The 26,382-nt window shown below is 36.9% G+C and overlaps 1 protein-coding gene across 3 annotated transcripts; it reads right to left on the bottom strand.

The window, feature by feature from the left end:
• Window positions 1-824: 824 nt before the first annotated feature.
• On the bottom strand, window positions 825-25,807 carry LOC139969619 (xylosyl- and glucuronyltransferase LARGE2s-like). Of its 3 annotated transcripts, none has more exons than XM_071974736.1 (19): window positions 25,656-25,807; window positions 24,674-24,819; window positions 23,787-23,868; window positions 21,183-21,315; window positions 19,684-19,855; window positions 18,903-18,937; window positions 18,311-18,406; window positions 17,531-17,692; window positions 17,053-17,184; window positions 16,464-16,559; window positions 15,379-15,570; window positions 15,019-15,120; window positions 14,189-14,270; window positions 13,644-13,768; window positions 12,024-12,179; window positions 11,489-11,668; window positions 9,991-10,115; window positions 8,272-8,370; window positions 825-7,361 (listed from the first exon to the last, which is right to left on the bottom strand). In XM_071974736.1, the coding sequence occupies exons 2-19, from the start codon at window positions 24,780-24,782 to the stop codon at window positions 7,268-7,270; spliced, it is 2,172 nt and encodes a 723-aa protein (XP_071830837.1). In that variant the 5' UTR covers window positions 24,783-24,819; window positions 25,656-25,807; the 3' UTR covers window positions 825-7,267. The 3 variants fall into 3 exon arrangements, with proteins under 3 accessions (XP_071830837.1, XP_071830838.1, XP_071830839.1); XM_071974737.1 differs by having other exon boundaries at window positions 25,589-25,697; XM_071974738.1 differs by lacking the exons at window positions 23,787-23,868; window positions 24,674-24,819; window positions 25,656-25,807 and adding an exon at window positions 21,970-21,992.
• Between the last annotated feature and the right edge of the window lie 575 nt (window positions 25,808-26,382).

The raw sequence follows: 26,382 nt of genomic DNA, 5'->3' as shown, positions 1-26,382 counted from the left end.
GGGGATGGAGGAAAGGTGATATTTATAATAGATATGCACTATTGCATTATAATAGAAGTGATACACACCAAACTAATGCTGTAGAGTGAGAGGGTATGGAAACAACCCCCACCCTCCCCTTCCCCCTCCCACCTATCACATACACATTGTAAGCTCTCCATATTGAGGGTCATTGAGGGTTTGAAGTTTTCTTGCATAGGGTTTGTTCCCTTTGGAACGTAACTTCTAGATAAATACTTGATTTAAATTTCCTCTCATCTACCCCCCCCCTAACTCCTAACCCCCACCCCTCTTCTCCCAACCTGCTGATCTTGGTGGCACAGGAGTATGTTGTGTCATAAGAACATGGAGGAAATTTTTGAAAATTAAACAAAGAAGGCCCAAACAAAGATAAAAAAAATTCAAAACACAGACAAGGCTAATAAAATAAGTAAGGAAGGCAAATAATTCAGGCATGCAAAAACATGGTCTTTGTTTAAAGCAGAAAAAAAGAGTTTGAAATATTTATATGAATATTTTGCCAAAAAACCAAACTTAAAAAACAGGGAAGCACATGTTTCTTGTAACCTTTTTTATGTTATGGATATAGATATGATAAAAAATGCAGTTTTGCTGTAGAAACAGCACTCTATTACACAGTAATACCAAACGATCATGGAACTTCAAACTTAAAACGTCATCACTCGTTGCGCCCCCCCCCCAACACCCCCCAAATATATGCTAGAATATTTGATAATGGTCACCAATGCTCAAATTTGAAGAAGCATTTTTTACTACGCCCACTCTTAAAAGTACTTTGTCCACACTGAGCATTTTTTACTGTGTATTTTAACAATTCTTAAATGTCTGGGAATAATTTGAAGAATCAGAGACTCCAGGAATGTAATTTTCAGATATTTAGCCGTTTTTTTTTTTATTTATAGAATTTTCGGCCAAACACTGATGCCATTTAAGGAGTTGTATAGGACGTTGAATTAATTGCCTCAAAATAACATTAATGCGATATAGTAGTAAGATTCATGAATTGTGACAGAAACGCTCGTGGTCTGGCAGAAGAAATTTTGAACATTTTAATAATGTTTGAAACATATTTAGCAATCTGCTAGTGATAAGGAGGAGAATATCATGAAAATACATGATATAGCCTTACATTCATTGAAAAGTTGAACAATAGGGGATCCAGTAAGTTAGATGCTTATACCATCTATAGGGATCATTTAATGTCAGCTACATATTTAAAAAAAACATGTTATGTTTGAATACAATTTGAAGTGGAATACATAACAACATGTATCCTTAAAAAAAACATTTTCAGGCATTTTGTCCGAAGAGCAATATTAAGCTACACGAAGCTGCCAGTGGTCGAATAAGGACTCACTCCCGTTAAGGTTTGGACCCTTGTCATTACTCTCAGGAATTTGAAAGTGTCAACTAAAGAATCCAATGTCAAATAAAGTGACAGCAAAAGATGTGGAGTTTGCAGTAACAGAAATGTTGCAAGCTTCACCATAACTGGCTAATTCACCCAGCCCCCCCCCCCTTTTTATGCTTCTATTTAAAGCAATATATACTGATTGATTCACTTAAACTAGGGATAACTCACCAAAAAAAAAAAGGGAACTTCTTTGCCAAGATTCTATAAACCAGCTTATTATTTATCCTCTTCAATTTAGACACCATCACTGAACATTGGACTCCTGGCCCCACCCTATCTTGAATCTGTCTTTTCTAATGTATTAATTAAAAGTAGTGGTAATTTGGGATGTTTGTAAACTTACATTTGAAATAATTTTTTTTTTTTTTTAAAAACAGAAAAACAAAACCAAAGAACATTTCATTTTTAAACAGCCAAAAATAACCCTTAAAAGTAAGCACCAGTTAAGGGGCTAGATCATGAGTGCCCAAAAGGATCATAGCAGTGAATTTATTCTTCTGAAATAAAAAAAAGATGATTGACTTATGATATCAAAACACAAAAAAAGTTTGATGAAATCTGCTCAAAAAAACAGAGATAACAGTATATAACATAACTTGTGCATATCAAACCCTGTAGTCATAATTAACATATCATTCATATTATGTTTCTTTACAATAACCAAAAAAACCCCCAAAAAACAGAAAGGCCATATGTTTGACACAAATGTGATATTTCAAACCCATAAGTTGATATGAAAAGGTTTGTTTAACCAAAAATATACATATTCCATAGTTGAGTATCCATCACATCTTTGGCTCCATAAATACAAACCCATGACAGATATAATTAAAGAGAATTAAAATAGCTAATGTACCCTAAGTGGTTTCATAATTCATATATTATAGCATGCTGTTTGCTTGTAATATTGTTTTGTTATTCTCCTTCACAATTCCATAAAAATGAAACACTTACTGAAAGGCCTACGTACACCACAGAACAACGCTGTTCTAATCTTTCTAATAGGCATCAGACGTCATGAAAAAGATAGCCGCAACTCTCATCAAAATCCATCAAAGATTTACCATAAGTCTTGTCTTAAGTCTAGTTTAATTTATGAATAATATATTAGCTAATTATGCACATTGATGATGTAATGGGAGTGACTGCCTAATTTTCTGTTACGTTATTCCTTTGTTTTCTACAACCTTCGTTTCGAGTACACTGAACACAGGTTTATGGCCTAAGGCGATTTTTTTGAATAGTTTGTTGTCTTCTTTGAAACAAAGAACATCACATTTATTCAAATTGATATATGTGGGCTTGTAATTAAGGGTTAACTGATTAAGGCCTAAAATAAGAATGTTGATGAGCGCAACACTCTACATCATAGTTTGCACATATTACATGAGTTTCCCAGATACATCAAACTTCAAATGTGCATATCTTGGAAACGAAAAGAGATTTTCGAAAAAATTTCAGAATTTGAATGAGTTTATCACACACAACAAATGTACTGAATATGGGGGGGGGGGGGGGAATTGGAGACTAGGAGTCCATAGATCATTAAGACATCATTTACAAGAAGCACATAAGTAATTAAAACACAAACAAAGGAATTATGTTTGAAATATATCCTAGCAATAATGACTGGCCTCGGTTATGGTTTTTAACGTTATAGCAGTTATGAGATGATCTTATTTCAGCATGGTTTAAATGGTACAAAATAAAAACTAGAAATATTGTGTTTCTGCGTGCTGAGGCACAAGAAACTATTACAGCAATTGCACAACTCTTGAGGTTTTGTCTTAGACTTATCTGTTGTTTGTATTTACAGAGTAATTGAGTGTACATAATTAACAAGATAACAATAAATGAAATCAAAACAAAGTAATAAGGAAACAAAGGGAAAATGAAATTACACAAAAGCCAAAACAAAATTTATAAAATGAATACGAACAGTGTAGAAAGGTTACAGAAAAGGATATTAGTAATATATAGCTACATAAGACTCATTTCAGATAAATTGTATTCCTTCCCTCCAATCTCTCTATGTTTACTACTCAGCCCCTTAGTCTCTCCCAACCCCAACCCCCCCCCCCAACCCAGTCAACTCCTCTCCATAAAACTTCCCTCTCAGTTTGCAAAACACAAAAATACAAAAGAAATCTAAAAATTTCATGCTCTTCTTCACTTTGAAATTTTCAGACGATCCACTGATATTGGAATATATCAGAATATAATCAGAGACAATTTTACAATCACTTTTCTTTATTAACTTTAAATGACCAAAAATATTGACAAGATTATTACAGAATCAAACAACTCCCACAATATGCACATACACTGAGAAGAAAATGGTTTACTTTCCACCTAGAAACCCCCTGCCACCCCCGCCCCATCCACCCACCCTCGAGAGAGAGCAAACAGAAGCAATTTTTGGTACTTTCTTATTTTACCACAACCCACAAGCATAGAAAGAGTACATAACCCAATCAATTAACAAACTAAAACACACTTTCACCACTTAAATAACAGATCAGCTGTTAAAAATGTGAAATGAAATATGAATTAGAAAATAGAATGATATCATATTCTATTAGCACCAGTTTATTTCTTATATTTCTTAAAATAGTATCTACAGTAGGTATTAAGGCCAGGCCTCATCAGAGGATGGTGGAGGAGGAGGGGGGTGGGGGTGGGGGAGGATGAAAGGGAGGGAGGTCAGGGGAACTACAGCCCAAGGTGCAGGGTTCAATTAGGGAGCCCTGGTAAAGTACGGGATGACGAAAAATGCACTCTCATATGAAAAATGTATATGAAAATGAAGACTTCTAAAAGGTGGCCCAATGACACTAATTCTCTCCACGTACAGACCTCGTTCTTGAAGCCCATGGATAAGGCAACCACAAACCAAAAGGCGGGGTTGTTCACCATTCCCCACTTTTCAACTCCAAACAAACATTTTTAAGTAGGTAATAGCACATCCTTTGGTATAGACCTAATTTATAGCCTAATATGCCTCTGAAAAGTTAATCATTACTTTAGGGAGTATCCCCAACTCCTCTATAGGGAAGTCGGGTCCAAAGACCCTCCCCCACCTCCTCTCCCTCACCCCCCCCCCGAAAAAAAAACATCCTAGAATCATCCCTACAATTAGATATCGTCTGTCATCATAAATGAAGGGGAAAAAACATAATTCACCATACTTTAATATATACTTTTAATAAAATATCAAGTCCAATTGTATTTTGGGGTAATAGCCAGATGCAAAAAATTTTAAATTAAAAGCTAATTAGAAATAAAGATGAATTAAGAAATGAGTGACAATTAGTTGCACCTGAATACCAAATGGGGTGATTGCAAAACATTCAGAAAATTATTAAAAGGTCATGTTATAAAAATTAAAAATATATACACTTATTTAAAACCACATATCAGTCACTGACAGCATTACCAGAAGCTGTTCTCAGTGTATTTCCTTTCAACTTTGTGCAGTTCGCTGAAGTTCCATACATTTGACTAAAGATTATTGGCATTCCACCCCCCATACCCACACCCGGGTGAACTCCAAATATGCTCAAAGCTCAAAATAATGGTCACTGAAAAATGTTCACAACTTTGATGACATAGCATACTGCCCTCATTAAATCATATTTCTAAACTGCAATGTATTTCTATTAATGTTATTGCTATTAAAGGCATTGAAGACTCGCTTCAAACCCCGTGCGACCATCTGAAAAAGTTAACTTTCCGTTGCTTGCAAGTGACGTTTTTTTTTGTGTCGCTACAAAATGCAGACAGTAATGAAATGTGATACCTTGTTATCTCTAGCTGGACCTGAGATGTCCATCGCTGTCTTGTTTGTACACTGTGCTGTGGGTATTGACCGCAGCTGTTTGTACTGACTGTACACTAGTGTCTAATTACCGATGGTAGCAAGCTGTGTGCGTATTTACTGGGATCGATGGTGGTGTTTAACACTTCTGTTACATCTCATACAAAACTAGGTCAGATTATCCTCATTAGATGTTTCTTTTTGCGCGAGTCTTCACATCCTTTAATGCTATGTTAGCAAATGCTTAGTAACTGCTCTTTTAGCAATTGGAGACAAAAATCCTCATCATTGAATGGTTAGTCCAGAGGTAAAAGTTAGTTTTGGCTGATGAAGGTGGAACATATTCTAAACATCTTGGTGCAATTTTGCATTAAAATTCCTTCTTTTATTTTACTTTGAGATAACAACATTTAAAGTTGACATTTTTGCACCAAAAGTGAACTTGAAGCAAACAGGTGTGATGTCATAGATGCACACCAACAAGTTTCCGTTTTATGTTTTCCTTTAAAATGTGCATCAAATTTTCTTCTTCAAAATTGTGATTTTATTAACATATGAATACACTTCAGTCATTCGGGGTATTGTGAACTTCACATCCCCTCAGACAAAGTTGGAACCACATCCAATCCAAGGTAAAACAATACAGTATAACCAAAACATAAGGAAAAATAAATCTTTCTGCTTTCAGCGTGTAACTATGACATCACAACTGTTCCAGTTCGCTTATGGTATGTACAAACTGTGACATATTTCAGCTTTCAATATCTCAAAAATATAATGAAGGAATTGCATGAAAAAATTATACCAGAATAACTCAGTAATCTTCATCTCGATCTTCATTCATTTGTCAGAAATAAATTTCCCCCTGGACAGTGATACCGTTCAAGGCATTTGGACATGTTTAACGATAAAGTTATTTGAGGAAAACAAATTTGAGTTAATTTGCAAAACTTGCACCTTGTCTGAGATTTAAGTACATATGGTTGAAGTTATCAAAAAAAGTTTTAAAGTTCAATAATAAATTAAATGAAGACTTGTTACCATTAAGTTAATCTTCCCTACCTTTCTGCTACTTACATTACTAATGGCCATATACACCTAGGCAGCAAAACTCTCTTTTAAGTTTTAAAACATGTCCTAACTTTTCTGTTACCCCACACCAACAGGCAATGGCAAAACTATAAGAAAAGAAAAACTGTCCTCATCAATTTTCCCTTACTCTGTTACCTAAGACTAGTAGTCATTTACTCCAAGGAAGCAATAACTCTCTCTATAAAACATTTCAATGACCCTGTTACCTAGGACAACGAGTCAGTAACTTCAAGGAAGCAAAAACTCTCCATCTAAAACATTTCCTGAACTCTCTGTTTACCTTGGACTATTTGTAACTTACGTCAAGGAAGCAAAAACTCTCTCTCTAAAACATTCCATGACTCCCTGTTACATAGGACTACTAGTAACTTTCTTACTCCAAGGAAGCAAAAAATCTCTCTTTAAACATTTCCATGACTTTCTGTTACCTAGGACTACTAGTAACTAACTTCAAGGAAGCAAGAACTCTCCATCTAAAACATTTCCATGACTCCCTATTACCTAGGACAACGAGTAACTTACTCTAAGGAAGCAACAACTCTCCATCTAAAACATTTCCATGACTCCCTGTTACCTAGGACAACGAGTAACTTACTCTAAGGAAGCAACAACTCTCCATCTAAAACATTTCCATGACCCTCTGTTACCTAGGACAACGAGTAACTTACTTCAAGGAAGCAAAAACTCTCTCTCTAAAATATTCCCTGAACTCTATGTGTCCTATCTACTGACAGCCATGTACTTCTTCATGGCAACAAAACGGTTCTATCAAAACCGTTTCTGGTTTTCTGTTACGTATGACAAACAGCCACGTACTCCATCTTAGCAAAGCTGTACCTCTCAGACTTTCCACGACTGTCTGTTCGCAGTCACGTTCTCCATGGCAACAAAGACCGTAGTTGAGAAACTTTCCTCACTTTCTGTTACCTGTTGCCGACAGCCATGTATTTCAAGGCAGCAAATCCATACTTTTTGGAGAGATCCCGTTGAAATTCCTCTTTCAATGTTTGTAGACATCTACAAAAAAACAAAAAAAATCAGAGGTGATTGGAAGTTTACCCTCCCATTTTGATTTAAGTTGTTGATGTTGATGTTGATCTGGTTGTTGTTGTGTTGTTGATTTTGATATTAAATGTTCATTGCATCTTCCAAAGGAATAATAAATTAGGTATTTCTTCTTGCGATTAGCAGTTCCATGTCCGTTAGCAAATTGCAAAGCATCATGGGAATGGATCTTATGGATTAATGCAGATCGTGAAATTATACAATATGTGATAAAAAGAGCAAATTGACCAAGCAATAAAGAATGCCAAATTTTAAGTTATTTTAAGGAAGTTTAGAAATCTTTTGGGATAGAATGGGATTAGCACCAGTTACCAGAGAAAAGAGAATAAAAAAGATTTGCCCAAATTAGTAATAAACGTTAGAATCAAGTGTGAGGTTCAACAAATATATTAAGCACAGTGATCCCACCACAACATTAGAACTTAACTATTTCTTCTTGGGGTTAGCAGTTCCATTTTTGATAACAAATGCAAAGCATCATGGAAATGGACCTTATGAGATAAAAACTATCTTAGAACTATGCAAAATGTGAAATAGAAAATTGACCATCAAGTGAAAAGACTTTTTTTGTAACCTTTTTTAAGTAAGTTAAGAATGTAAGAGTAGATAGTGCAATAATCTGTGATGTCATACATGTATTAACCAATCAATGTCTAATATCGACCACAAATCGGGATCAACGTGTTCGATCAATTTTCTCTAGATCTGACAATTTTTATAAATTAAAATGACGATGACATCAATTATCTACCTCAAAGTAACCGTTAAACTAATTCATAAGTCCATAAAATACTTGAAATTAAATGAAACCAGGTACAAGTAGCTGCTATTGATACTAGAAAGAACCAACCAATCTACTTACGATCGGTAGTTTTCACTGGAACGGAACTTGGCGATGTCAAAGCTTGGAGTATGTGGCATATGGATGATGAAAGCGTTTGGGAGAACAACAAATTCATATCTAGAAATGAGAAAGTAATAAAAATAATATATTTGTTATTAATTTATTTTATGATTTTGACTTTTTGCTTTGAAACTGACATTTCAAATTATAATACAGATTTAAAAAGCTATTTAACCTCTTGTGATGAAACAGATGACTAAGCTAGCGTTATTTCCAAAACCTTGTGAAGTAAAAAGGTTAATTTGTTTTGTCCTAATTAAATGATTTGGAAACAATACTGCTAAATGCGGGATAACTGTCTTCTGAATAATCTGTTTTTTAGTTTACAATGTATGAGATTCATGATAGGACAAACAGAAAGAAATTTAATTCATGGAAATGACTTTTGAATGTCACAAAATCCTTACACAATCCAGAAAATTTAGTTTACTTCATCTATAGTGAGTTCAAAGACTGATTAGTGAGATGAGGCCATCATGTGCACATAGTTCCAGATCAACAAATGTATACACAACTTTATTCACAGATGCATGTGTGAGATATATAGAACTTAAGCCCTGCATGCTCACAGATTATGTGAGCTTAGGGTTACCCTTTTACTTGAAGGTTGAACAGTGGCACACAACTCCTTACTTTAGCCGTACGGTCTAAACTTTTGTTATATCTAACGCTACTCCAGTACTGATACCGCGAAATAGTTACATTGACTTCAGTGTGTCATACTAGTCACACATCAGCCCATGTTACACACAGCATTTCCCGTCAAGCTTGTGGGCTGTTTGGGGACCATCGACCATGTTTGTGTGTTCAGATTCACGATTATATCACTCTTCTAAAAGTAATCATGACATAATTGTACCCACAACCAGACCTCGTTCTTGCGGCCCATGATGCGTACTAAATGTACATGTATTCATTTGCGAATCGTAAACGCAGTGATCATTTTGGATGTCACTTTAGAAAATTGTGAAAATTTAGTTTGCCGACAGGACAATATATTTTTGGCGCAGAAATGGGTCCATCCTGCTTAATAGGGACGTTTTGTAACCCCTATTGTGGGTTCAACTTTCAAGGGAGCAATTAAACATGTGTCTTTACATATGAATGCATTAACGGTGACGTTAAAATCTTCACAAGTTAACGATGCATAATTTAAGATATACCCCTCTTGTGTTTGTATCATATCTTTATGATTTTGCATCCTGCTTGACTGTAAAAAAAAATGTACAAAACAAGACCTATTGTCATCTCAGATGTGTCCAAATTTAACTTTCAATCAATATTAATGAACTGTAAAATTAGTGATGTGTTAGTTTGTAAATGCCTTAATTAACATCTGTTTGCCATTTTCTGTTCCCATGGATCTTGTTTTGTTGATTTCCAGTGCACACTGCTTTTACGTGTGCATTTCTAACCAGAAACCCATCGAGAAGACCTTTTTAAAAAGTTTTAACAAGTATTGCACTAATGTTTTCACCTTTATCATGCAACGACACAGGTTCAATAAGGAAAGATAACAGCAGCATGTTAATATTAATTGTAAATACACACTGATGCTTTGGTCTTTGATAAATTTTGTAGAATTATGCTATTTCCTGAAAATATACATAATAAAGGAAAAAATGGATGAATAAATATGAAAATGACTCAAATCATATTTACGGACGGGAAACTCACCCTTGTGCGTCTACCTCCATTATGTGTGATACTTTGTTCCAACCGAATCCCACAAACCTTGTATCGTAGTGAGGGCAGTCTTTCCTTATGACGATGTAGGGCTCAAAATCAGCCTCCCATTGCACCTGGTTACGACGAAAGGGCACCGGTGGATCAGATTAAAGTTCTTTATCCCGAGTTGATCAATCGAATATGACATAAAACTTAAACAGACCAACAGGCATATATTTCTAATATGAAGTGGTACCGTGACAGCATTTTCTATAACAGATCTTTAATAACAAGTATGTCGGCAGCACTTTTCATGTTAGATATTTAATAAGAAGGTACGGTGACAGCATTTTCTATAACAGATCTTTAATAACAAGTATGGTGGCAGCATATTTCATATTAGATCTTTAATAAGAAGGTACGGTGACAGCATTTTCTATAACAGATCTTTAACAAGAAGTATGGTGGCAGCATTTTTCATATTAGATCTTTAATAAGAAGTATGGTGGCAGCATTTTTCATATAAGATCTTTAAGGAGGTACGGTGACAGCATTTCTCAAAGCAGATCTTTAATAACAAGTATGGTGGCAGCATTTTTGATGTTAGATATTTAAAAGGAAGGTAAGGTGACAGCATTTTCCATAACAGATCTTTAATAACAAGAATAGTGGCAGCATTTTTCATATTAGATCTTTAATAAGGAGGTACGGTGACAGCATTTCTCAAAACAGATCTTTAATAACAGGTTTGGTGGCAGCATTTTTCATATTAGATCTTTAATAAGAAGGTATTGTGACAGCATTTTCTATAACAGATCTTTAATAACAAGTATGGTGGCAACATTATTCATATCAGATCTTTAATAAGGAGGTACGGTGACAGCATTGTCTATAACAGATCTTTCATAACAAGTATGGTGGCAGCATTATTCATATCAGATCTTTAATAAGGAGGTACGGTGACAGCATTGTCTATAACAGATCTTTCAAGTATGGTGGCAGCATTTTCGATGTTAGATCTTTAATAAGAAGGTACGGTGACAGCATTGTCTATAACAGATCTTTAATAACAAGTATGGTGACAGCATTTTCCATGTTAGATCTCCAAATAGCATTTCAATGCTATAACTATTTGTTAAGAAGATAACTTTTAATAGTGTTGCTAATAGTCTGAAATCTGATCTAAATAATTAAACATATTTGATAAAAATGTTAGTTCCTTCAGATGGAGGTCTCCACCTATCCAGCGAGCCTGGTACGAAATTTGACCGCAAATTACTGAGGCTCAGCTCAAATTCACATAAATCAAACTCTGGGCTGAAATTTCCATTGCAAACAAATGGTTAGGCTCATTACCAGTGCATGTTAGGTGTCTAGGTAAAGGCCGGCGTATTAATATTTCTTAACGTTAGGCAATGAGATGCAGACATCCCTGCTACCTTCTGAGCAGTTACTCATGGTATATTGAGATGCAAACATCACTGTTACCTTCTGAGCATTTACTCACGGTATAAGGAGTTATCGCTGTCCGCCACTTGGCAAAGTTGGTCGGTGCATGTCCCTTAGGCCAAACGTGGTACCTGAAGGTCAAGAGAGTTCCCAAGTTAAGCTGATGAATTACTTCTGACTTGGTCTTTGGGAAGTCTAGACGGTATCGTAAAGTCTCAAATGCTGGAACGATCAGCGCCTGTAGGAAAATTCATAGGTTTAGATATTAAAGTACATCATACACAAAAACTTTGAGAAAGGATGGGGGGTGGGGTGGGTGGGGTGAGTGTGGGTGGGGGCCAGTCTCTCAAATTGCAAATTTTACTTCACTAATAAATTTTGAGTACATTTCTTTTAACAACTGGTACCCTTCGTCACAGTTTCTTCAAATTCTGGCAACACCATTGCCTTACATTCTGGCAACACTACTGCTCTTTCCTCTATTTTAACACTCAGTAATATCTTTGGAATGAGCTTACTATTTCTAATGGTGCAGCCCCTGCCCCCCCCCCCCTCTGCTCCCCCTCTCCCACAGAAACCATGACCAAACTTACCTTTTTGGTATTTTCCATATTTTGGTTCATCACCTGTTTCTTAAGGTTGGCATGAAGGCCTTTCATTGGTAAGAAGTCGACATCTGTGAGAAAAATGTACTCTGTCTGGACTTGTTTTAAAGCTACATTACGAAGATAATTCACCGGGTAAAATTGCTGAGGGTAAAGCAAAAATGGCAAAATTCATCATTCTATTATTAGTTTATATTGTTTACTTATTATCATATTGTTAGAGAGAGGGAGACAAGGGAGAATATAGAACAAATATTTTCAGAAGCAGACACGCATCCAAACCATAGTTGGATTTATTCCTTGCGAATACAGCTAGCTTAAATATCAAGACAGCTAGCTTAAGATCAAGAGGGCTAGCTTAAGTAACAAGTGCCCTGAGAACCAAAGCTAGCCTAACTATCAGGACAGCTATCGTAAGTATCAGGACAGCTAGCTTAACTATCAGGACAGCTAGCTTAACTATCAGGACAGCTAGCCTAACTATCAGGACAGCTAGCTTAACTATCAGGACAGCTAGCTTAACTATCAGGACAGCTAGCTTAACTATCAGGACAGCTAGCTTAACTATCAGGACAAGCTTAACTATCAGGACAGCTAGCCTAACTATCAGGACAGCTAGTTTAACTATCAGGACAGCTAGCTTAACTATCAGGACAGCTAGCTTAACTATCAAGACAGCTAGCTTAAGTATCAGGACAGCTAGCTTAACTATCAGGACAGCTAGCCTAACTATCAGGACAGCGAGCTTAACTATCAGGACAGCTAGCTTAACTATCAGGACAGCTAGCCTAACTATCAGGACAGCTAGCTTAACTATCAAGACAGCTAGCTTAATTATCAGGGCAGCTAGCTTAACTATCAGGACAGCTAGCTTAAGTATCAGTACAGCTAGCTTAACTATCAGGACAGCTAGCTTAACTATCAGGACAGCTAGCCTAACTATCAGGACAGCTAGCTTAACTATCAAGACAGCTAGCTTAACTCTCAGGACAGCTAGCTTAACTATCAAGACAGCTAGCTTAACTATCAAGACAGCTAGCTTAACTATCAGGACAGCTAGCTTAACTATCAGGACAGCAAGCTTAACTATCAGGACAAGCTTAACTATCAGGACAGCTAGCCTAACTATCAGGACAGCTAGCTTAACTATCAAGACAGCTAGCTTAAGTGTCAGGACAGCTAGCTTAACTATCAAGACAGCTAGCTTAACTATCAAGACAGCTAGCTTAACTATCAAGACAGCTAGCTTAACTCTCAGGACAGCTAGCTTAACTATCAGGACAGCTAGCTTAAGTATCATGAAAGCTAGCTTTTATATCAATACAGCTAGCTTAAGTACCAAGTGCCCTGATAACCCAATGACTAGCCCACAGTTTGATTTAGGGTTTCATAAACCTGAATAGAGAAAGAGAGAAAAGAGCACCAGTCAAACCCATTTCATATTCATATATATATAAAAGTTGATAACAAAAATGGTTAACATTTGCAAAAAAACTTAAAGGACAAATTTGAACAATCTTGGTAGCAAATTAATATAGCAACCCCAAAAAATGCACAATAGTAATGAACTGAAAAAATTCTCTTAAAAGGTGAATAATTAAGTCTTACCCCATCTTTATACACAATGTGGTAGCCGACATTTTTCCTCGCTTGCAGGGTCTCAGAGTTCAATGCGTAGTCGAGAAACCTTTGAGCCTCGCCGTCGGAAATGTAAAGAGCTAAGCTGATTGGTCCTGTGTTTAAACAGATTGAAACATAAACATTGGAAGTATGGAATATAAAACCTCGTCCAGATTGCAACTATTTAGAAAGTTCAATTACAGGCTCTAACTATAAATAAAAGTAACTTCTTTTTAGATTTCACCAAATTTCCACCTCCAAAATCAAGTAACCCTGGTATGCACAATAGCAAAAGTAAACACCAAATGAAAACCGGACCAAACTTTTTGGAGATAGACCATCAGCTGTAAAGCCTGTGGTTATCCTTCATAGCTTGTGTAAAAACCAAACACATTCTTGACCTCTGCTGGTTTTTTCTTCCTTTTTAATTATTAAACTGTTGCAACGTGGTCCCATAAATCAGTCTGTAGGTATTGTAGTTACTGTCCCCATCAAAGGAGGCATATGGCATGGACAGTTGGCAGTCTACTTACCGTCCCAGTGTTTGCATATAGATTCCAACATCTGTAATCTGTCGATACTAAGCTGTGCAACAAGAGTAACATCATTCGGCTCCTATTAGACAAGAATCAAAACCAAAAAACTTGAAAAAAATTTAAAAATTTAAAAAAAAAAAATTGAAAGAAATGAAACAATGAAATGCCCCCCCCCCCCAGGCCACATGTGAAGCATGATTGAGAAACAGTACAAATTATTTTAAGGGGCCCTGGCACAGGATCTTCTGTGACATATCTCTGTCTAAATTTTTTTCCTCTGTGTTTTCATTTCAGTCTGTGTCGAGAGATGATATTTCCAGGATCGGAGTGACGACCCTGACAAAGATCATGGTAGAATCAAAATGTCAGGCCCACCACCTTTACACATGTACCTTCAAAGGCTTCATGCAGTCGATGAGCAGTTTGTTACAACGAAAAGTCTCTTTCCGAGACATATTGGTAACCGCCCCATTTTTCGAACTTCAAAAAAAAAGTCCCACAAATTTTACGACTTTGGGTTGCACCTTAATCAAAGGTTTTATGCCATAATTAACAGAAGCGGATGAAAGAGAAGGGTAAGTTGACTTGCCGACAATTGACCTTTGACCCTTGGAAAGTTGATAAGAATTCAAGATGATATCTTCAGTTTTCTCATTTAATCTAGTTGTCATGGAATATGAGGGATCGTAAAATGCTAGTTTATATCCCACTGTGTCACCTTTTTTCAAAGAGGCTTATTAGCAGCCACCTTGACACCTCTGGGTTCACCCCCTCTTACCCCTCTCGCCACCACCGATTCATATTTAATCTAGCAGTCTGGTACTCACCGGTGTGTAGTTGTAGTCCAGGTAATAGAGATGTGATCGATGCAGCAGAATCTTCTCTCGACGAAATTCGTAACAGATATCCTCTTCATCCAGATTATCCAACTACGAAATCACGATTAAAAATAAAATGTAAATATGTCAAAATATGTCAAAATATGATTTTGCGATCCCACCTTCGAGGCACGCCCAACGGTCTGTGGACCATTGGAATAGACGACATTTGTTATAACGGAATGGAATTCACTAGTATCAAATAAATTTTCAAGTTGAGATTGAAGTTACTTTTCCATATCTTCTAAGATTTTCCCACATCAATTTTCCTTTTTTTATTTAATCTTTGACAGAGCAACAAAAACTCACCTGCTCTTGGAAGGTACTATTTCCCTTCCCTGCCTTGCAACCAAAGAGCTCTCTGCGTAGTAGGTTACCGTCGTATTCCAGGAATGTGAGATACAGGTTACGAAAGAACTCCACGTGTTTGTTCTTCACGTTCAGTTTGTAAGGAGAGTTCCAGTGTATGGCCTTCAGGTCGTTGACCTCTGTGTAACAAAGCTGCAGAGATTGAAAAGCAGACAATTTCTGTTTTATTCCACAAAATTGTGATATTTTATAGTTATGCCTCGCATATCAATGCACTCTTATGTACACAATCTTAACATGTAAATGAATACTGCCCTTGATGAACACTTGTTAGTTAACTGAATACAGAGCACTTTATACCCTTTGCAATGCATTCTGGCACTTTATTATATAAGTGCAAAGTCGTATTAAAAGAAGAGTTTAAGTTCCAAGTACCGTGATGATTTTGTCATTTGAGCCAAGATTAATATTTGAAAGATTCTCCTGTGATCTATGACCACAAATCTGTCGACCAAAACTATCCCTGAGCATTTCCAGATAAATAACCAGCTTATTTTAAAATAATATTTTCAGGGAATGATTCCTCTGGTATCGTATCGCAAAATGCTATTCATTATGGGAAAAACTGCTGTACAAAGTGAAGAGAATCTTCTGTCCACAGGAACCATAAAATTTTATATGAATATTCAAAATATGCAAATTTTCTCCTTGATTTTTACAAATAAGTTGAATATTCATGAAATTCAAAATGAAGTGAAAATTGACAAATAAGCAAACGTTTCGAATATATCAAATTTCCATGATAAATCAATTATATGAAGAGCGAGTATTAAAGCTGGAAAAGAACATCGGCCCTGATGACATGACAGACCACCCACAAGGATCCACTTCCTGGAGTAAGGAAGGAATTTGCGGGTAAAAATATCTTCCAAACGACCTCATATAGAGTTGAGAACATGATATATCGAGGAAGAGAAGTTTTCAACAAAACGGTGTAGAATATTGTTTCTCTTCCATATGAGTGTGACTTAGTCTGACATGGCATTTTACCTTTCGACGACAGAGGAGGAATGTCTTATACGTACCTCGCTACGGGTATTGTCGCTCAGTTGAACATTCCAGGCGCAGGGTAACGAGTGCACTAGGTAGTCATGTTTCTTGATCAATGCATTGATGATATCCTGACGGAAAGAAAACGAAAGAAAAATCTTAGAGACGTGAAATGTCGAAAGCCTATTCGACAGGATAAATTGAAAATGTAACTTTTGTTCTTACTCTCAGGTAGAATGTTATTCAAATGAATAAAGGATAAAGAAAACAGCAACATGATGATGATGATGATGATGATGATGATGATGATGATGATGATGATGATGATGATGATGATGATGATGATGATGATGATGATGATGATGATGATGATGATGATGATGATGATGATGATGATGATGATGATGATGACGACGATGACGACGATGACAACGACGATGACGACGATGGCGACGATGGCGACGATGGCGACGATGGCGACGACGATGACGACGATGACGATGATGATGATGACGATGACGATGAGGATGGTGGTGGTGGTGGTTGTGATGATGATGGTGACGGCAGCGGTGATGACGATGATGATAACACAATAACAACAGTAACAATGCAGGGCTTAATCACCTGATCGGCTAGAGAAGTTGCCAAGAGGTTCATCAATTCTTTCTCAGCTGTTAGTCTCCACATCTGCATCCAGTTCAAATCCCTCAACTTCCGAAGATCAAAGAGCATAACTCCAGTGTTGAACCCACGACCCTACAAAAGTCAACAAAAAATCGTTTGAAAAGTTTTAAAGTCAAAAGGATCATACACTAACCCTCCAAATTAATTATGGAAAAAGAACTCAAAAAAAAAGGGGGGGGGAAGAACACATATCTATTTTACTACACTTTGTGTAACTTTGAATCAGGTGACATGTATTGCCAGATAGCAGAAATTCCTGTGTGGAAACTGCAAACTTTAATAATAAACAGAGTACTTCCCCCCTCGCCCTCCCCCTCGCCCTCCCCCCACCCCCAATAAACAAGTAAGACTGGTTCAATTTCTTTCTTTGTAACAAGAGACAAAATCAAATGTCATCACTCATGGTAACTACTGATACCTTTGCTGGCCATGGTTTATGCCTCTTCCACAATGTTCCCAGATACCAGTCACTCTGGTTCTCCACCAGTCCGATGGCTTCCCTCGTTCCTAGCTTCCTGAACAACTGCCAGAGCTCTGCGATGTCGGTCGCAAACGTGATGTCCGTATCCAGGACGATAGTCTGCAATACAGAATAGACGGACGTTAATACACCTCTGTCCTATGTTTCTACGTCTTCCTCCCGAGACGATCCTGCTAGGGATGGAAACGTTCAGGCCTCTCTGACTTTAAATGGTTCCCCTCAACAGGCTAATGCAGTACATTTTCAGTTTGGTTTGAATTAAAAGGGAAGGCATTACGTAAATCTGAAAGTTCACATCTTGCATCCAAAGAGACATAAACCCAATCATCATTACTGGTCTTTACGATACACCCTGCTAAGAATGTACACGTTCAGGCCTCTTACTTTACATATTTCCCCTCAACAGGCTAATGCATTACATTAGCAGTTTGGTTTGGATTAAAAGGGAAAGCATTATGTAATTTCCTTGAACAACTTTAAGGACATGACTGGTATTGAGTCAAGTCACCTAAGCTACGGACTCGAGTCAAGTGGAGTCACATTCAGTCGAGACCAGAGTTATGTCGAGTCTTTTGACCTTCAGCGATCAGAGACTGAAGTCGAACATTTTTTAACATGTACAAGGACTCGAGTGGTGTAACTAAAAGTGGGACTCGAGCCGTGACTCGAGTTGAGTCACTGAATTGAGCCATTTACAACGCTGTTATCTTTGGATACCTTCTCCAAGTCCAGGGGTAGCACCTTGGTAAGAACAAGCTTCATGAGTCCGTACAACCCTGAATAGTGTCTGTTGGGAATCCAATCAACATCAGCCTGAAAAGATACCGAAAAAACAGAAACAAACTAAATGAAACTTGAAAGTAGTCATTTAACCTAGAAGAAGATACAGGAAAAGAGAGCAAAGTATGTTTCAGTATGATTTTCTATTTTGCTGTAAAAGCCCAAAACCACAAGAACTAAGTTACTAATTGACAACCTAGTCCTAAAATTGTTTTGATTCAACATTTGTGTAATTAATTGTTTAAGCTTTCATAACTGTTGGTCTTTTAGTCCAGTATATAAGAGGCCTCTGTGAAAACTCTCCTTCAACTTACAATTACTACAATTTGTTATATCATCATAAATATTTATTACATTATTATTTGATTATTATACTATTTTTTATTACTATATAATATTTTATGAATTACTTGTTGTCTCATGCAACAGGGTATCACAGCCATTTTGACCTGTATCTTCTAGGCATTGAGAATACAGAAGCATGTACTGTACTAATTTCTTAACAGATGTAACATCTTTATATACATACCTTGTAGTCTTCAGCCATGTAAAAACTGTACTTCACTGTTTGAAGGGAATAAGACAATAAGTATTGAATCAGACAATAAGTATACCTTATATCTTTAAGAAACCAAGAAGAAGAACAGTGTAAAACGAAACCAAAAATATCTTGCAAATTTGACCAAATTATTTTCACCTCACTCCCCCCCCCCCCCCCACATCAAAACCAACATGAACAACAAGAAATGTGTTAGCAAGACTATGTTTAGAAATGTGTCTGTGTTTAGAAATACAACAAAATGGATGGTAGCCCATGTTAACAACTTTTTAAACCACGTCATAACACATTCAAAATTGATTGTTGCCATGACAATATTAGTATGTCTCCTTCCAACTGTAGGTAATTATGCAAGTACGGGACTAAGATAATCCCTCCCCCCCCCCCGCCCAAATTACTGGTTTGCGGATTAAGGAGCGAGTAGCCACGACACTTACCTGTCTCCAAACAACGTTTGGAAAGATTTTAGCTTTGCGCCCTCTATTCCTACTCTCGGGGCACTGCCTACTTTCATTCTCCTTCTGAATCTACCATTCAGAAGTGAAGCTACGTGATTTTTCGCGTGATTTTTATTCGATTAGGCATGTCGCATAACATCAGCATATCAGAGAGGGAAGTAGTGAAAAAGCCTAAGGTATCCATCCTACAGTACCTTAACAATGTTTTGTCCCTTTTAACCATAGACACTTGTCCAGGGCTATTCAATTCTGACCCTATTGTCCAACAAGCCAGGTAAAGTTGTGATACTTACAGCCGGGTACGTCCCACGATCTAAAGAGATGTCCCAAGACGTGTTTGGCCCTTTCGTCAGATATGAAGTGAATATGTAGAGGGTTCTTCCGATAGAAGAGAATCGACTTAATCAGTATGACCACCTCTCTGCTAGCGTTATATCCAGCACAAACAATGGAGATGTGAATGACCTGTCCATACAAAGAAAACAAAAGAAGTCTGGTGACAGGATTCACCATGGCGTAGGCAATGAGCAAGGTTACTTAAAACTTTGAAATCCCAATCAAAGAGGAGTGGGTGGTGTATTTTATAGGCACCGATCAACCCCAATCCTTGACCGAAAGGTGTTTTTCTGCAAATCTGGATGCCCGATCTGTTCTGAATCTCCAGATGCTTTCAGTTTAGGTCATGTATAGTGCACACTTCCCACGGCACCGCTTGGGAGTGCTTCTGGAATGAGGGGGCCACCAACCCCCCACCCGTCAGTAGTTCCTAAGCTGCTGTGAACCACTGTTAGGCCCATGTGGATTTCTCTTATAGTGCCTCACAGCCTATATTAGCTCTTGACTTATGTCAAAGTTCATGGGCTATTGTTCACTCTAGCTTTTATAAGAAAAAAATGTTTTCTGTAAAAAGCGAACATTTTTTTGCATCACACTTTTATGATAATAACCTGCCAGGGAAGGCAGTTTTAATTTTACGATGCTAAGCATCCACATACATATGTGGTAGAAGCCCAATGGCTTGCGATTTAATACCCCTGACGTTGGGCGACTTTCAAATCTGAATATTTCATCTCTTTTGCATATTTTTCACAATTTGGAAAACCAATTTCGGAATGGGAAAACAGGGGATTTCTCCTGGATGAAGAACCCACCTTACTTTGGCCGGCCAAGAATCCACAACTTCCCAAGAGGAAGATTTCATTGCTTGCAATGCCATCTCCATTCTCCTCTTGACCATAGCACTGGCTATCAAAAAATGTCAATTGCATTTGGGTTTAGTCAGTTTTCAAGTTTATGTCTAATGTTATCATTTTTTTGGATGATCTGATGGATCATTGAGATGGGGTTTTCAGCTAGCATTGTGGAATGTTTATCTCTACAACATTAAAGGCATTGAAGACTCGCCCCAAACCGGGTGCTGCCATCTGAAAATGTTAACTTTCTGTTGCTTGCAAGTGACTTCGTGTTTTGTGTCGCTACAAAATGCAGACAGTAATGAAACGTGATACCTTGTTATCTTTAGCTGGACCTGAGATGTCCATCGTTTATACACTGTGCTGTGGGTATTGACCACAGCTGTATGTACTGCCTGTACATTAGTGTCTAATTACCGACGGTAGCAAGCTGTGTGTGTATTTTCTGGGATCGATGGTGGTGTCTTACACTTCTGTTACACCTCATTCGAAACTAGGTCAGATTACCGGCATTATACGTTTCTTTTGGCGCGAGTCTTCACACCCTTTAAGTTTACAAAAAATAACTTAGCTAATCTTCTCATGGATGGTGCACTCACCTCACATTTTGGCACGGATGGTTCCGCATTTGGACAATTTGGTGATATGAAGCCGGACTTATTTACATTTGTCTTCAGATCTGATTGCATACTCCCCATCATCTTCATTTGCTCCACCTGTGACTGGGAGAGGCTGGAGAAAGAGTAACAAAGAAAAAGCAAAAAAATCAATCAATCAATCAAAAATATAAACCAATCCAAAAACTGTTAACATTCAGTATATATACTTCAGAAAGTATATATATATGCAGGACTATTATTTTATTTTATTTGTATAATTTTTTTTTTAAATGCCACAAATTCGATGACCACTGTAGGAATTTGACCTATAAGAGATGTAACCAAATAACGAATGTTTTTAAAGTATTGAGAGATAATGAAATCACAATTGTTGTGCATGACAGAAATATTGATTTAACTTTATTCAATGAAGCATTGTGCTGCATTTTGATGAGAAAGAAATGGATTAAAATAACGATTTCCCTCAAATTGAAATTGATTTCTGCGTGATGTTTTGGGACTATAAATTGCTGGATGGGAAGCTTGCACAGCTGATTCACATGGCATGCAATCTTTACAAAAAATAGTTTGGAATTTATGAAGAATACGCATTCATAAAACTTGTATGTTACTGGTCAATGTTTACTGCACTTCAGCAAAGGAATGGCAATAGTTGTTACCAGAAGTAAAGTAATTTCTTCTAAATCATGTTTTCAGGTTTGTACACATTTGTACAAAACAATGCTAAGCGATCATTTACACTTGACACTTCAAACATGTCTGTTACCTGAGCTGTTTCTTCAGAATCATGTTTTCAGGTTTGCACACATTTGTACAAAACAATGCTAAGATGTCATTTACACTTGACACTTCAAACATGTCTGTTACCCGAGCTGTTTCTTCAGAATCATGTTTTCAGGTTTGTACACATTTGTACAAAACAATGCTAAGATATCATTTACACTTGACACTTCAAACATGTCTGTTACCTGAGCTGTTTCTTCAGAATCATGTTTTCAGGTTTGTACACATTTGTACAAAACAATGCTAAGATGTCATTTACACTTGACACTTCAAACATGTCTGTTACCTGAGCTGTTTCTTCAGAATCATGTTTACAGGTTTGTACACATTTGTACAAAAAAATGCTAAGATGTCATTTACACTTAACACTTCAAACATGTCTGTTACCTGAGCTGTTTCTTCAGAATCATGTTTTCAGGTTTGTACACATTTGTACAAAACAATGCTAAGAGATCATTTACACTTGACACTTCAAACATGTCTGTTACCTGAGCTGTTTCTTTAGAATCATGTTATCAGGTTTGTACACATTTGTACAAAACAATGCTAAGTGATCATTTACACTTGACACTTCAAACATGTCTGTTACCTGAGCTGTTTCTTCAGAATCATGTTTTCAGGTTTGTACGCATTTGTACAAAACAATGCTAAGAGATCATTACACCTGACACTTCAAACATGTCTGTTACCTGAGCTGTTTCTTCAGAATCATGTTCACAGGTTTGTACACATTTGTACAAAACAATGCTAAGCGATCATTTACACTTGACACTTCAAACATGTCTGTTACCTGAGCTGTTTCTTCAGAATCATGTTTTCAGGTTTGTACACATTTGTACAAAACAATGCTAAGATATCATTTACACTTGACACTTCAAACATGTCTGTTACCTGAGCTGTTTCTTCAGAATCATGTTCACAGGTTTGTACACATTTGTACAAAACAATGCTAAGCGATCATTTACACTTGACACTTCAAACATGTCTGTTACCTGAGCTGTTTCTTCAGAATCATGTTTACAGGTTTGTACACATTTGTACAAAACAATGCTAAGAGATCATTTACACTTGACACTTCAAACATGTCTGTTACCTGAGCTGTTTCTTCAGAATCATGTTTACAGGTTTGTACACATTTGTACAAAACAATGCTAAGAGATCATTTACACTTGACACTTCAAACATGTCTGTTACCTGAGCTGTTTCTTCAGAATCATGTTTACAGGTTTGTACACATTTGTACAAAACAATGCTAAGATATCATTTACACTTGACACTTCAAACATGTCTGTTACCTGAGCTGTTTCTTCAGAACCATGTTTTCAGGTTTGTACACATTTGTACAAAACAATGCTAAGATATCATTTACACTTGACACTTCAAACATGTCTGTTACCTGAGCTGTTTCTTCAGAATCATGTTTACAGGTTTGTACACATTTGTACAAAACAATGCTAAGATATCATTTACACTTGACACTTCAAACATGTCTGTTACCTGAGCTGTTTCTTCAGAACCATGTTTTCAGGTTTGTACACATTTGTACAAAACAATGCTAAGATATCATTTACACTTGACACTTCAAACATGTCTGTTACCTGAGCTGTTTCTTCAGAATCATGTTTACAGGTTTGTACACATTTGTACAAAACAATGCTAAGATGTCATTTACACTTGACACTTCAAACATGTCTGTTACCTGAGCTGTTTCTTCAGAATCATGTTTACAGGTTTGTACACATTTGTACAAAACAATGCTAAGATGTCATTTACACTTGACACTTCAAACATGTCTGTTACCTGAGCTGTTTCTTCAGAATCATGTTTTCCTTTTCCACTTCTTCCACTCTCTTCTCCAAAAGAAGCTCTCTATTGCCAGAGGCTGAGGAAATGATATTAATTAATCAATTAATCAATCAATTAATTTATTGGTCTATGTGATAGAGATAAAACAACTGCCACAAACAGCTATGAAAAAATGTTATTCCATTTGGGAGATATCATGAATTTCATGCTTCCTTCAAACACAAGGCTGAAGACTAGATCAAGTCTAAATATGACATCATCGAGCCACATGTGCTTCAAAGTTTTATGACGTTAGTTTTTTTTAAAAGAATGAACCTCTTTACATGACTTTTTAATGGCACTGGTGTCTGTCTCAACACTGTGAACAACCCATTCATCGGGATATATCCAATAGGGTGCAGCCTTATTTTTAAATGGTCCTTTATATAATATACAATGCAATGTTTCATTTTCTGATTTCCAGGCAGTCCCCAGATTGTCATGGATCATCCCCCGATTATAATTGTCCAGACTTTCGTGCACTGTCAACTAACCATTCCCAAATTTGAAAAAGTACCAGAATAATGTAAATTTGATTTTTTTTAAAAATGACTTCGGGAAGAAATGTATCACACAAACGTAGACCATCATTCTCAAAATCTCTGAAATGTAACAACACAACAAGATCTCAAAACCAACTGACATGTGTATACTCTATGGTAAGGCTCTCCAATAGTAATCATCACACTTTCTTGCTATATATGAACTGGTAACTAACATATAGACTCTCAAATGTTCTGTTAACCTGCACACTTAACATACTGGAACATAGAAGCATTTATCTATCACAAATCAGACATAATTTTAAGTGAAAGGGCTGAGAAAGAATCTGAAAAACTCACCATTTTGAACACTGGAGGTCTTGTAACAAAATGCAATTAAAATAACCGTGGTAAGAGCAATGAGCGATAAGGCCAATAAAAGAGACTTCTTGTAAAATCTTATCAGCATTGTTGATGCTCAAAAGGAGTTGCAAAAATCATCTTTCCTACATTGACAAAAAGAGATAATTAGAGTGTAAATCACTACAAAATTAGAAACATTATTAACTTTCGTACAATTTTGAACATTATCACTTACAACTGTTAGGACTACAGACATTTCTTAAGGAAAGCAATTCAAGTATTGAAAACTTGATTTTTATAGTAAGTGTCCTTGGAAGGAAATTCTGCTCTTTGACCTTTCTGTGCAGAATGTTTGAGATGTGAAAACATTCTTTTGGGGTTTGTGAATAACTTGTAATTTCTTGTTAGATGTCTAGAAAGTGCTATTTGGGCATTTCACGTTGGAACACTGCACTGAGGCCTTTTCAATTTCAGTAACGAAAATCACGGTGGTATTTACATAGCAATTTGCATGTACAGTACTTCATTACAGTACTTCTGGCCTAAGCAGTTTATAATCATACTGTACATATAGGACCTATATATTTATTCTGTATGCATAACAATTAACAGACTACTGGCTAAGAAATAGCATTCTTTGGACTAACGTTTGCTGTTAGTACTACTAGCCTGATTCAGAACTGATGTTTCTTAAGACTTCGTAACCTTAATGATAAATAGCAGGTCTACCGTACGACATATGGGGCTAGCCTACCAACATAAGTGATTTAACTTTAGTTAAGTACATGGACATTACAAATATCAGTTTTGCGAAACTAATTGTGTAGAAAATATGTGACATAGACCGAAAATTTTACATAAAAGGATTTAAATATGATACAACTAAGTAGTTTTAGAATGTTATCTACGAACGTCTTATATCATTCTTAAGGCAATATTGAAACACGTCAATACGATTTTCTTGGTAAATTGTTAACACCTTTGTTCATCCGAGTTCACCCAAGTTAGGTCGTACGCGTTACCATTGATAAATATGCTTGATCTATGTATAACTCTCAATCTGGGAATATATGCACTGAGGATCGGAAGGCTCTTGTGATTACTCTCAATATTGGGATGAATCTGACTGTGACGTCGCTAGGGGTGGGTGGGTGCATAGTGTCCCCTCCCTCCATATGACGTTTGCAATGACCAAAAGTTAGACAGGAAGGTATACAAAATAAATTAAAACTGTTAGCAAACTGCTTATATGCACTAGAGAGCCTGTGTAAGAGAATGTGTGAAAGTAAGTTGGCTTGACGTTTTGATGCATTTAGCCTCTTTAGAATATCCTGCTAGGATTGAAACGTCAGGCCAAATTACTTTTACACAGGAATGAATACACACAACTTTTGACCAAGTATTCTGCTACACAAGGGCGTAGGAACCGGGGGGCTGGGGGCGCCAGCCCCCAGTGAAAAATATGGGGGGCGGAAGTATCGTTCCGCCCCCCGCTCCGCAAGTCAGAAAACCCCATTTGAGTCCTTCAGGGGGGGCATTCGCCCCCCCCCCGACTGTATGGACACTCCGCCACTGCCCCTTCCCACCCCCTCCCCCATCATACACAAACACCACTTCCAAGTGTCTGGTGACACAACTGGAATCCGCTGGGGGAGAAATCGGGGGTGCCATTTGAGAATGGCTCGCTGGAATGAATCTGTTGATGA

The sequence above is a fragment of the Apostichopus japonicus genome, chromosome 7 (genome assembly GCF_037975245.1).
Source record: "Apostichopus japonicus isolate 1M-3 chromosome 7, ASM3797524v1, whole genome shotgun sequence".
NCBI lineage: Eukaryota > Metazoa > Echinodermata > Holothuroidea > Aspidochirotida > Stichopodidae > Apostichopus > Apostichopus japonicus.
The sequence above is the reverse complement of the archived record's forward strand: the minus strand, read 5'-3'. Positions and strand labels throughout refer to the sequence as shown.

Bases quoted from the DNA above. Each gene is read 5' to 3' on its own strand.
- LOC139969619 (XM_071974736.1), bottom strand. From the start codon at position 24,782: ATGCTGATAAGATTTTACAAGAAGTCTCTTTTATTGGCCTTATCGCTC. The intron at 11,669-12,023 runs GTAAGTTTGGTC...ATTTTCCTACAG, and splicing joins ATATGGAAAATACCAAAAAG to GCGCTGATCGTTCCAGCATT. The intron at 8,371-9,990 runs GTGAGTTTCCCG...TCTCATTTCTAG, and splicing joins ATGGAGGTAGACGCACAAGG to ATATGAATTTGTTGTTCTCC.